The sequence below is a fragment of the Rhinopithecus bieti genome, unplaced genomic scaffold (assembly GCF_001698545.2).
Source record: "Rhinopithecus bieti isolate Rb0 unplaced genomic scaffold, ASM169854v2 scaffold_38181, whole genome shotgun sequence".
Classification (NCBI taxonomy): domain Eukaryota; kingdom Metazoa; phylum Chordata; class Mammalia; order Primates; family Cercopithecidae; genus Rhinopithecus; species Rhinopithecus bieti.
Window position 1 is genome coordinate 153,525 of NW_016815853.1, and position 12,848 is coordinate 166,372.

The 12,848-nt window shown below is 53.5% G+C and overlaps 1 protein-coding gene across 6 annotated transcripts in view; it reads left to right on the forward strand.

Moving 5' to 3' along the window:
* Positions 1-340: 340 nt before the first annotated feature.
* The window catches only part of BRD1 (bromodomain containing 1), a 49,520-nt gene continuing 37,012 nt past the window's right edge, over positions 341-12,848 (forward strand). For 4 of the 6 annotated variants that reach the window (XR_001881859.1, XM_017854096.1, XM_017854093.1 and 1 more), the window contains exon 1: positions 2,081-3,458. Coding sequence is in view for 5 of the 6 variants with exons in the window: in XM_017854096.1 (XP_017709585.1) it covers positions 2,095-3,458 (1,364 nt within the window). In the remaining variant the exon portion in view is untranslated. Of the gene's footprint in view, positions 711-2,080; positions 3,459-12,848 lie in introns of those variants that run through there. The other 2 variants (XM_017854094.1, XM_017854097.1) reach the window with 2 other exon arrangements.

The window sequence follows — 12,848 nt, forward strand, 5'->3', positions numbered from 1 at the left end:
GGAAATGCTTGTCCCGGCGCGGACAGAACCGGCCCAGGGGGGAAGCGGTGAAGCGGAGAAGGGCGTGGGCCGCCCCGCGCTGCCGAGGGTCCCCTTTCCCCGGGCCCCAGTTGCGTGTTGAGAGCTGCGGTGGCCGTGAGGCCTTCGGTTCAGTTCTCCGCTTGGAGAAAGTGTTGAGATGAAGAGCTTCGCGGCTCCCGGGGAGAGAGTGGGTTTCCGGGGGCTGCTTGTCGCTAGGGCGACTCAGGACTTTGCTGTCGAGGGGAAAATTACAGGTTCGTTTCTGATCTGGTGAGTAACCAACTGTTGCTTCTGCCCCACCTCAGCCATGACGCGTGTCGCCGTCCCGGGTGCACTAGGGTGGCTCTGTGCAGGCTGTGGTGTCACCTCTGCAGGGCTCACAGGGCCGGCTGGGGGGTGGCTGTACTGACAGCTCTCCAGGAATCCAGGGTTGAGTGGGCACCTGGAGGCCCGGGAGACGCAAGGGGTCTGAGGTTTGGCTGACCACATTTTCTCTCCTGTCCTCTCTGTAGGTAATTGCTATCTAGTTTCAACATACAATGAGGATTTCTGTCTGATACAGAGAAGGATACACAGTGGCTGGAGGGTCTGTCTTAAGAAGTGCCCTTGAAGTCGGCTGGGATTTCCTTTCGGGACTCACGAGGGAAGCCTGCTCCCTGAGGGCTTTTTCTGAGGCCCAGTAGATCAGGGTGAGGCTCTGAAGCCAGGCTGCTGCGGGGGCCCCTCGGGGCCCGGGGCCAGGCGTCCCTGACCTTGCAGGGCTAGATGCAGAGTGGGCCTTGGGCTTCAGCTGAGAATATTTGTTTTGCGAGTCAGTCACTGAAAATTCATTTTGCTTCCTGTCAGTGAAGTGTAGCGCTTTGGAGGGAGGCACTGCCCAGCGGGTGGTGGTCTTCACTGGAGGTGCCCTCGCACGAGGCACCCCGGGGACAGCTGGGAATAGACACAGTCCGTGCTGTTTGAACGGCAGAGGCCTCTGCCACAAGGAGCTGGAGGTATGGGTGGCAGCTCACTGGTTTTGCCCACCTCTGGAAAGGCACATTCTCCTAAATCTCTGTGGCCAAGTCTTCAGGCACCTGAGCCAGCGCTGGCGACCCTCCTGGTGAGGGTCTCTGCAAGCTGCGAGGGGGTCCTGGGGGTCGCCCCTCGCTGTGTAGCCTGAGCGGAGCGTCTACCTTCACGTGTGCCAGGGAGAACAGAGAGAGGCCCTTTAGTGTATTGCACGTATCTGGATTCGCTCGGAAAGGAGGAGGAAGGACCATTGTCTCACTGGGGCTTGAGGAGTGCCCCTGAGGGGAAGGGGCAGGTTGACTCGGCCTGTGGGTGTTTCCATGGTGGTCATTGCCAAGGCTCTGCAGAAACAGGGTTGGGGCCTCCCGGGGGCGAAGACTGTCCCCTCAGACCAGTACAGGGCTCCCCTGTGCTGTGGTGTGCGTGTGGAGGGCCTGTCTATAGAGCGTGGACAGGCTGTGGTCTGTCTCCTACCCCTAGCCCAGCAGGAATGCTGCAAGGACTGTGGTGACTTTGGGCTCATGGGGGTGCTCTCCTGGGAGCAGTGGGGAGGGGAAGAGTGGTTTAGGGCGAGTATCGGATAGGACCAGGTAGCCACTGAGCATGCCTCTCTGGTGGGCATAGCCTCTGTGTCTGGTGGGGTGCAGCCCTGTATGTGGACTTTCTGGGGGATCGCCTGCATGCCAGGAAAGTCCTGCAGCTGTGGGCTCTGGGCCAGACCCCTCCTTCTTGGGGAGCATTTCTGTGGTCTCCGCAGCCTGTTGGTGTGGTCTGAGAGGGGACTGGTGCGTGGTGATAGGGACGCAGGTGCTCAGGAGGGCTCCTCAGGCTGCCTCTCTGCCTGTTACTGCTGTTCTCTCCCTGGTCCCGGGGAGTTGCTCAGGCCTGGATGCGTGGTTTTTGACACCTCGGAAAGAAGTTAGTTGTGAGTTTTGCTTTGATTGGGCTTGGAGCTGGTGAGCTGGATCTGCCCAAGTGTACTTCTGCAGCTTTCTCGAGTCTTTGGTCACACTGCATAGAATTAACTTTACCTTTGCCTTTATTTTAGGTAATCATTACCAAATGAGGAGGAAAGGACGATGTCATCGAGGCTCTGCAGCGAGGCATCCTTCCTCCCCGTGCAGTGTTAAACACTCCCCCACGAGAGAAACGCTGACCTACGCTCAAGCTCAAAGGATGGTAGAGATAGAAATTGAAGGGCGCTTGCACAGGATCAGTATTTTTGATCCCCTGGAGATCATATTAGAAGATGACCTCACGGCTCAAGAGATGAGTGAATGCAACAGCAATAAGGAAAACAGTGAGCGGCCCCCTGTCTGCTTAAGAACTAAGCGTCACAAAACAACAGAGTCAAAAGAAAATGAAGCCCTCCCCAGCGCCCACGGCGCGCCGGCCTCGGCCAGCGCCCTCCCAGAGCCCAAGGTGCGCATCGTGGAGTACAGCCCTCCATCCGCCCCCAGGAGGCCTCCGGTGTACTACAAGTTCATCGAGAAGTCGGCCGAGGAACTGGACAACGAGGTGGAGTACGACATGGACGAGGAGGACTACGCCTGGCTGGAGATCGTCAACGAGAAGCGCAAGGGTGACTGCGTCCCTGCCGTGTCGCAGAGCATGTTTGAGTTCCTGATGGACCGCTTTGAGAAGGAGTCGCACTGCGAGAACCAGAAGCAGGGCGAGCAGCAGTCTCTGATCGATGAGGACGCCGTGTGCTGCATCTGCATGGACGGGGAGTGCCAGAACAGCAATGTGATCCTCTTCTGCGACATGTGCAACCTGGCCGTGCACCAGGAGTGCTACGGGGTGCCCTACATCCCCGAGGGCCAGTGGCTCTGCCGCCACTGCCTGCAGTCCCGGGCCCGGCCTGCCGACTGTGTGCTGTGTCCCAACAAGGGTGGTGCCTTCAAAAAGACAGATGACGACCGCTGGGGTCACGTGGTGTGTGCCCTGTGGATCCCAGAGGTCGGCTTTGCCAACACGGTGTTCATCGAGCCCATTGACGGGGTGAGGAACATTCCCCCAGCCCGGTGGAAACTGACATGCTACCTCTGTAAGCAGAAGGGCGTGGGTGCCTGCATCCAGTGCCACAAAGCAAACTGCTACACAGCATTCCATGTGACGTGTGCCCAGAAGGCTGGCCTGTACATGAAAATGGAGCCCGTGAAGGAACTGACTGGTGGTGGCACCACCTTCTCCGTCAGAAAGACCGCTTACTGTGATGTCCACACACCTCCAGGCTGCACCCGGAGGCCTCTGAATATTTACGGGGATGTCGAAATGAAAAATGGCGTCTGTCGAAAAGACAGCTCGGTCAAAACTGTCAGGTCCACGTCCAAGGTCAGGAAGAAGGCAAAAAAGGCTAAGAAGGCTCTGGCTGAGCCCTGTGCGGTCCTGCCAACCGTGTGCGCTCCTTATATACCCCCGCAGAGGTAAGCGTGTCCAAGCATTGGGTCCACAAGGAGCCTGCAGTGCAGGACCCTGGGAGGACGCGGGCACAGCCTGCAGGGCCCGTGCTGGGTGATCATTGCGCTTCCTGTTGGCGCAGCTTCCTGATATTCCCCTGAAGTGTGGTTCTGCTTGTTTACCACGTCTTTTCGGGGAATAGATGTTGTAAAAGATTTTAGTCTGTAGGCTTGGAATGATCGGTAGTTTTCTAGTTTTTTTTTTGAGATGGAGTTTCACTTTGTCGCCCAGGCTGGAGTGTAGTGGTGCAATCTCGGCTCTCTGCAACCCCCGCCTCCCGGGTTCAAGCAGTTCTCCTGCCTCAGCCTCCTGAGTAGCTGGGACTGCAGGCACGCACCACCATGCCTGACAAATTTTTTTTTTTTTTGAGACGGAGTCTTGCTCTGCTGCCCAGGCTGAAGTGCAGTGGTGCGATCTCGGCTCACTGCAAGCTCCGTGTCCTGGGTTCATGCCATTCTCCTGCCTCAGCCTCCCGAGTAGCTGGGACTACAGGCGCCCGCCACCTCGCCCGGCTAGTTTTTTGTATTTTTGGTAGAGATGGGGTTTCACCATGTTAGCCAGGATGGTCTCGATCTCCTGACCTTGTGATTCGCCCGCCTCGGCCTCCCAAACTGCTGGGATTACAGGCGTGAGCCACTGCGCTCGGCAAATTTTTGTATTTTTAAAATAGAGACAGGGTTTCACCATGTTGGCTAGGCTGGTCTCAAACTCCTGACCTCAAGTGATCTGCCCACCTTGGCTTCCCAAAGTGCTGGAATTATAGCACTTGCTCAGCTTTTTTTTTTTTTTTCTATTTTCAATGGGGTTTTTCTCTGTTGCCCAGGCTGGAGTGTAGTGGCACGATCTCAGCTCACTGCAACCTCTGCTGCCAGCTTCCAGCAATTCTTGTGCCTCAGCCTCCCGAATAGCTGGGACTATAGGCGTATGCTCCCATGCCCAGCTAATTTTTGTATTTTTAGTAGAGGTGGTGTTTCACCATGTTGCCCAGTGTGGTCTGGAACTCCTGAGCTCAGGCAGTCTGCCCACCTCTGCATCCCAAAGTGCTAGGACTATAGACGTGAGCCACCATGCCCAGCTAAGGGTGAAGATTTTTAAGAATTTCAGTGACTAAACTTTAAGAAGGAATGAAGCCCACGCAGAAACTCTGTATGACTCTCAATCCGAGGGACTCTGGCCTGGGCTTCCCAGTGACTTTGGCATCGGGACATCCACTGCTGTGGCATTGGCCCCGTTTCCCGTGCTGTGCCCCCCACTTGCTGCAGATGTCCTGAGGACAGGGTGGCCAAACGGGGAGAAGCTGTGAGCACAGACGGGGCCTGCTGGTCAACAGGGCAGGGAGAAGCCAGCCTGGGTGCTGAGCTTGAGCAGCTGGCTGGGGGAGATCCTGAGCCCCAGTACCACACAGACCTTCCAGGACTGCTGGGGGTCAGCAAGCAGGACCCTCTGAGGTGTCGGACCTGTTCCACATGTGAGGGGAGGGCAGCACAGGTGGGACGCATGCAGACTGAGCTGCATTGGATGGTGAGGCTGGGAGGTTGCAGTGAGCCAAGATTGTGCTGCTACACTCCAGCCTGGGTGACAGAGTGAGACTCTGTCTCAAAAAAAAAAAAAGAAAGTTTTAAGTGATTTTTGTTAATATTACTCTACTTTGCCAAAGAGAAGTCCAGTTTCTTTTCACAGAGCTGTAAATACTCAGAGAATTAGTCAATTCAGACAGAATGAACAAAAAATGCTCATAATCCTTCCCATCCAGAGAAAATTTCCCTGTCAAAACCAAGGTGTTTGTCTTTGTAAATTAATCTGACTTTGAAGAGATGGTTTTGCTTGGATTTCTACCTATGAGTCAAAAAGTCTAGGGTTTGTATTAAGAGCTTCTGTATAAGAGGTCTAAAAATTTCAGCTTTACTGAAATTGAAGCAAAATAAACAAAATGTGATCTAACAAAATGAAAAGCCAAAAGTCTGAAGTGCTCCCTTCCCTGGCCAGTACCAGATGATGACCTGCTCTGGGAGAGGCAGGGCCTGGCCAGGCCCCACGCCCTATTCTTTGGCTCCTGGTGTTGGGTAAGCAGGACTGTTTGCAGGAGGCAGCGTTTGCACGCAGAGACGCGGGGGCCTGAAGTGGCCAGGGCTGATTGAGAAGAAAACTCGTGCTTTGGACCTAAATATTTGAAAGCAGGTGTTGGAGCTAGACCACGTACTATGTGGTTCTGTTCTTTTCCTAACTTAGGAATAAACTATTATTTTAGCTTCGAGTAGAGAGAGAGCAACAAACCTGGACAAGTGTTCTTGGCCGCAGTCTCTGTAGTTTGGGTTTCCCAGTCTCCAGGAGATGCTGGTGCTTCAGGCCACCTTGCCACCAGTGGAGGAGCTCCCAGTGCGCCTGGCCTGTTGGCACCATGGTGCTGGACCCATCTCTGGGGGTGGTTGTGAGGGGCAGCCTCTCAACACAGTGCTGACTGCTGCCTGAAACCAGGTTTACGGCCTTGCTGTGGCCTGAGAGGCAGCTGATCTGGCAGCCCTGTTCTTAGGCCCTGGGCAGTACCCTGGGTGCATGTAGGAAGCCTCAGCTGTGCATTTGAATTTTGTGTAGATGAGGGTGAAGCTTCTTACTTGTTTTTTATTTTGTATTTAGAGACAGGGTCTTGTTCTGTTGCCCATGTTGGAGTGCAGTGGCGTGATCATGGCTCACTGTAGTCTCAAACTCTTAGACTCAAGCGATCTTCCCGCCTCAGCCTCCTCCCATCCTCAGCTGGGACTACAGGCACGAGCCACTGTGCCTCGCCCATGGTGAAGCTTCTCGGTGTGCAGCTGTTGGCAGGGATGCTGAGTCTAGTTGGTTAGGGTGTGCACTAACCCATGGCTCTGGGGTAGGACCCGTCTAGAGCTTCAGGCCAGCCAGGCACACTGGAGGAGGATGTGACTCCATCTAAGCAGTGTTGTGGAGATTTTAGAGAAAGGGGATCTTGCTTATTCCCTGTGGACAGAACAGAATCTGCCTTTAGGGACTGACTGCTTTTATTTTTTTTTACTTTTTTTTTTTTTGGAGACAGAGTCTCGCTTTGTTGCCCAGGCTGGAGTGCAGTGCCATCCGTGATCTTGGCTCACTGCAAACTCTGCCTCCTGGGTTCAAGGGTTCAACCTCTGCCTCCGCCTCCCTAGTAGCTAGGATTACAGTCACGTGCCACCACACCCGGCCCATTTTTGTATTTTTAGTAGAGACATGGTTTCACCATATTGGCCAGGATGGTCTCGAACTGCTGACCTCAGGTGATCCACCCGCCTTGGCCTCCCAAAGTGCTGGGATTACAGGCGTGAGCCACTGCACCAGGCTAAAAAAGATAGTTTTTTAAAAAGACAGCAGTAAATAAACACTTTGAAAAACAGGCAGGGCTGGGTACGTGATTCACGCCTGTAATCCCAGCACTTTGGGGGGTTCTGAGGTGGGCAGATCACAAGGTCAGGAGTTCGAGACCAGCCTGGCTAACTTGGTGAAACCCCATCTGTACTAAAAATATAAAAATTAGCCAGGCGTGGTGGCGCACGCCTGTAATCCCAGCTGTTCAGGAGGCTGAAGCAGGAGAATCTCTTGAACAGAGTCCTGCTCTTTTGCTCAGACTGGGGTACAGTGGCATGATCATGGCTTACTACAGCCTCAACCTCCTGGGCTCAAGCGACTCCTTCATCTCAGCCTCCTGAGTAGCTGGGACCACAGGCGTGTGCCACCATGTCCTGCTAATGTTTTTGTTTTTTGGTGAGATGGGGTTTAGGTTGGTCTCGAACTCCTGGGCTCAAGTGATCTGCCTACCTTGGCCTCCCAAAATGCTGGGATTACAGGCGTGAGCCACCATGCCAGACCTTACATTGATTTATTGTTATTTTTTCTTTTCTGTTCATCTCTCTTTTTTTTTGAGATGGAGTCTCACTCTGTTGCCCAGGCTGGAGTGCAATGGCATGATCTCGGCTCACTGCAGCCTCTACCTCCCAGGTTCAAGCGATCCTTGTGCCTCAGCCTCCCGAGTAGCTGGGACTACAGGTGTGAGCCACGGTGCCTGGCTGATTTTTGTATTTTTAGTAGAGTTGGGGTTTCACCATGTTGCCTAGGATGGTCTGGAACTAGTGACTTCAGGTGATCCGCCTGCCTCAGCCTCCCAAAGTGCTGGGATTACAGGCGTGAACCACTGTGCCTAGCCTATTTTTTCTTTTCACTGCCTGTCTCCAGCATACATCAGTTTTTATTAACAGTGATTGAGCTGCATGTGTATAGGATGACATTTTGTCTTTAGCATTCAAGGAAAAGAGAAAGTCTTTTCCATTTGCACCAGTTTGAAATTAGGGCTCCCTTAACACGAATGGCTGCAGGACTCACATGAGAGTTCATACATGGAGTGAAGAGACAAACAGGGTTTCATGGTCACTCTTTTTGGTTAATTGCATGAAATGAGGGATAAATACACGCATAAGCTGTTTAACAAAACTCCTAGGTTCATCAGAATGCAAAATAGAAAGTGTCTTAAAAGAGACTGTGATCAGCAGGCAGACAGCCTGTGTTTCCTTTGACTGCTTCAGATCTTCTAGGAGGAGCTCCTCTACTAAGAGAGCCTGAACTTCCGACCTCATGGACAGGAACCTCAGATAGGCAAGGCTTTCTGATAGGTGCTCCTCCTACCTTCATTCAAATGAGGTGTTCCTCCCTCCCTCACTTGGATGAGGTGCTCCTCATGCCTTCACTCGGATGAAGTGCTCCTCCTGCCTTCACCCTGATAGGGTGTTCCTCCTGCCTTCACTGGGGACTTTTTATTTTTAGTTTAAAAGGATCAGCTGGTCTTGGTCAGCCTTAGGAAGGGAAGCATCAGTCAGGTGAAAATGCGCGGCGAACTTTAAATACCTAGCTGCGTCTCATCATGCATTTAAGTTCGACTGACTTCAGCTGTTAGAAAAGTTCACTGGGTGCGGTGGCTCGGGCTAGTAATCCTAACACTGGAAGGCTGAGGTGGGTGGACTGCTTGAGCCCAGGAGTTCGAGGCTGCAGTGAGCTTTGATCGCACCTTTGTATTCCAGCTTGGGCGACAGAGGGAGACCCTGTCTCTAAAGGATTTTGCATGGTTATCCAGAGCAGTCTCTTGAGTTTTGGTTCTCCTTGACACAGCTGCATCTGGAGATCCTCTATGTGAGGCATGTTTAGAGAAAGAGAAACACTGACCCCTGGAATTGATATTCTTCCAAGAAATCTTAGTCTTGTTGGTAAAGGCAGTCCTCAGATGGTACCGGTCCCTTTGTTAGTGGCGAGCCTACAAGAGATGGTGCCTGGTGTGCCGAGCGATGTGGTTGGATGGAGGTGAACAGAGCTGTTCGGGGGCCCTGGGCCGCCTGCTGGTCCTAGCCCACACCACCCAGTCGTTCAGCAGATAGGTCCCCGAGCTGATCATTTGAGCTTGGACTTGGCACACATTATGGAGTTCGTCTGGATCTCCTGTCTCGGATTTGATATGAAGATTAGTTGGTCCATCCCGTGTCCTAATAGATGTTGTTGGCAGGTGGTCTGAACTTGAACTATCTCATGTGAAGAAAGTTCCTTCTGGTGCCTCTTTTAATTTCTCTTTGGCTTCATGAACAGTCGTGCATCCCCAGCGCCATCCTTTTGAGCTCCCCAAGGCCTCTGCCAGACACGTCGCTCCAGGGATGACTCCTCAACCCACCATGCTGTCACCACCGGCTCTGCACCCCTTCTGAGCCATTCCTGGAGCTTGAGGCACTGCAAGATCAGGGGAAAAGGGTCAGCATGGCAAGGACAGATGGCTGCTTGTAAGCTGGGGTCATAGAGCGGCTTTTGGACTTCCTGGAAGTCAGTGGGAACCCCCAAAATGAGTCCCTGTGGGGTGTCTGAAATGGTGGCAGAAGGGGCAAGAATGGGGTCCGGCAGTTCTCTCCCCTCAGGTCCTGGCGGATGGAGAGCAAAGTCCTGTGTAGACACGGTCACCCACAGGTGGTGTATGCCGGCTGCTAAGGGCCTTGGGTGGGGGGCCTCGGCCCCCACAGTCCAGAGAGTGCCTGTCCGCCATTCCCTGCAGGGTAGGCACCCGGGGCCCTGGAATTCGGAAGGCTGCTGGCACTTTTTTCCTACCCGGACTCGCTTACCACACTGTTGGAGGCCACCTGGCCCTAGTCTATTTGTGATTTTATAGAGACAGGGTCTCACTGTGTTGTCCAGGCTGATCTTGAATTCCTGGGCTTAAGCAGTCCTCCTGCCTAGGCCTCCCAAAGTGTTGAGATTACAGGCGTGAGCCACCTCGCCCAGCCCCGGCCTTAGTCTCTAGTCTGTTCAATGCTGGAGGGTAGTCATGTTGACTCTGGAATAAAGATGTCACTATTCTGGAACCTTTTCTGGGGTCACTGTTGGGAGACGTTGTCTCCCTTGGGCTCTTGCTGCAGCCCCAGGCTGTTGAGCTGCACAGCTGTCCTCAGAGGGTGGGGAAGCTGTTCTGTCTTGGGGGCATTGAGTCTGCTAGGTAGGCCCCGTGAGGATCCCAGCTGTCACCTGGTGGGCACCTGCAGAGGTTTGGTTTTGTTCTTTTAATTGAGGCGGGGTCTTGCTCTGTCACCCAGGCTGGAGTGAAGGGGCACAATCATAGCTCACTGCAGCCTTGAACTCCTGGGCTCAAGTGATCCTCAGCCTCCCAAAGTGCTAGGGTTACAGGTTAGAGCCACTGGGCGCGGCCGCCTTTGTCTTGTGTTTTTAAGTCTTTTTTTCCTCCATATTTCTGGCTGTTAATTTTGTTTTATAAAAGTTCTGGCTCAGTGCCCCCTGGGGGAGCCCTGTGTGGGCACCTCCCAGGCAATGTGGGTGCATGAGTTGGTTGCTGCGGGTGGCACTGGGAGGCCCTGTGTGGGTGCCTCTCGGGCAGTGTGGGTGCATGAGTTGGCTGCTGTGGGTGGCACTGGGAGACATGGCAGGGGCACTGAGGCCACAGGTGGCAGCTCCCTGTGCTTGACCTACATCAGGTCTAGAGTGGTGGGCACTCGGGGAGGAAGCACCAGGACGACACATTGGAAGGAGGAGCTGCGGGGCAGGGCCAGCCAGTGCTTGGGAGCCCAGGAGGGCGCCTGGGTTGGCACAGTCTGCGGGAGCACTTGCTCTTCTGCGTGAGGAACAGACCTGAATGCCGTTTGAAACACTGGACTCATTCCTGCCCTCCTGTGACTTCGTTGGTTTTCTGGGTTTTAGTGCAGATTGTAGCTGGCAGCTCATGTTGGAGCCCTTCCCGGTGCAGGCTGACGAGCAGGAGGGATTCTCCTCTACTGAAATGGACGTTACTGTATTTGGGAACAGATTTTTTTTTTTCCTTTTCTTTTCTTTTTTTTTTTTTGAGACGGAGTCTTATTCTGTCACCTAAGCTGGAGTGCAGTGGTACAATCTCAGCTCACTGCAACCTCTGCCTCCCAGGCTCAAGCGATTCTCCTGCCTCAGCCTCCCAAGTAGCTGGGATTACAGGCGCATGTCACCATGCCTGGCTAATTTTTGTATTTTTAGTGGAGATGGGGTTTCATCACGTTGGCCAGGCTGGTCTTGAACTCTTGACTGACCTCAGGTAATCCGCCTGCCTTAGCCTCCCAAAGTGTTGGGATTACAGGCGTAAGCCACTGTGCCCGGCCTAGATTTGTTTTGATTGAAAAAGCTGAAGCAAATAAACATTGTACTGGGGAGAACGGAGTGCTCACAGGATGGGCTGTATTTCTCACCGGCCTCCCCACACCTTCCTCTGCACTCGCACACTCTGACTCTCCTAAAGATGCTGGCATTTCCTGAACTAAAGCTAGCATTTCACAGAGCAGGGCCATGAACCACAGTCACCTGGCCGTTTAGACAGCTTTGCCCTGCCCCCCGCAACTTGGGTACCCAACCATGTCATTCCCACCCCTAGCTTTGTGGGGCACCGTTCTGCTGGGCCTGGTTGTCTTCCCTGAAGCACCCCAGGCATGCAGAGGATATTCTCAGCAGAGGGGAGACACCACAGTGTAGCTGACTTCTGTCTCTCTTCACTTTCACCGTATTTACTTACTTTTGGCAGAAGTGGAGTTGAACATTTATGTGAAGTTTTCTTTGCTACTGGGGACAGCGGGGCAGATTCCTGCCGCACATTCTCGCCTCTGCTCCAGCCTAGGTGCTACCTGGGCCGGCGGGGGGAGGGGGGGGTGCGGGTGGTGGAGTGTAGCTGTTTTGGCATACTCTGAGTTCCCACCTGCTGTCGCCGGTGGATGAACTGGCTCATTTCTAGAGCTGCTGGAGGCGGTGGTGGCTTTCTTGAGAGCACTTCCCGGGCTCGGGCTGGTGGGGAGCTTGATTTTACCTTTTTATGTGGAAATAACTTCAAATTTACAAAATATTCACAAAAATAAAGACAGCAGGGACTACCCAGGTGCTCTACATAGAGTTGCCTGTTGCTGGGGCTGCGTCCTCTTGTGCCCGCCCTGCCCTGTTGGAGAGGATCCCAGATGTGGTCCTTGCCCACGCACGCCAGGCGTGTGAAGACAGCAGGTGTCCCCTGGCGATGGGCAGCAGGCTTGGTGGTGCCCCAGCCTTGGTGCAGGAGTCCCCTGCGGTGAGATTCAGGGCTCTGGCTGGCTGGCCTCGTGTGTTTCCTGAGCGATGGATGTGGGCACGGCATCCTCCATGTTGCACCGCCCGGCATGGGGTGTGCGTGTGTGTCATGCCAGGGCTCTGGGCCTGCTCTGGGGACTATTGCCCTGCCTGTGCCCTGTATGTTGTGCGCTTGTGCCCGTGGGTGGGTGTATCTTTTCATTTTTAGTGATGGCCTTAAAAAATTCTTTTTTAATTTGGAAATCTTTAGAGAGAGCCCCCCCGTTCTTTCACTCGGCTTCAGAAGTTACACGCACCTGGCCAGCTTCCCCTCGCCCGTTCCTTCCGTTCCTTTGTTTTGAAGCAAGTCCTGGTAATGAAATTCCATTCATGCACCTGTCAGTGTGTAAAGGTTCTTAAAAGCAACTATAATTTTACAGTGTCTGATGAACCGAAGTTTGTTAATTTCAGTACTCCTCTATTTATCAACCTTTTCCTATGCGGTGTGTGCATGCTGGGTCTGGTTTTATTTATTTTTACATATGCACATAAATATATTTTAAGAGATGGGGTCTCACTGTGTTGCCCAGGCTGGTCTGAAACTCCTGGGCTCAAGCGATCTTCTCGCCTTGGTGTCCCAAAGTGCTGGGACTGAGGTGTGAACCACCTCGTCTGGCCACCATATTCCTCTATATGATAATTTCTGCCTTTACCTGTTAGCAATCTAGAAGCATGTGGGATTCCCTCCCTCCTTCCCTCCCTCCGTCCCTCCCTCCCTC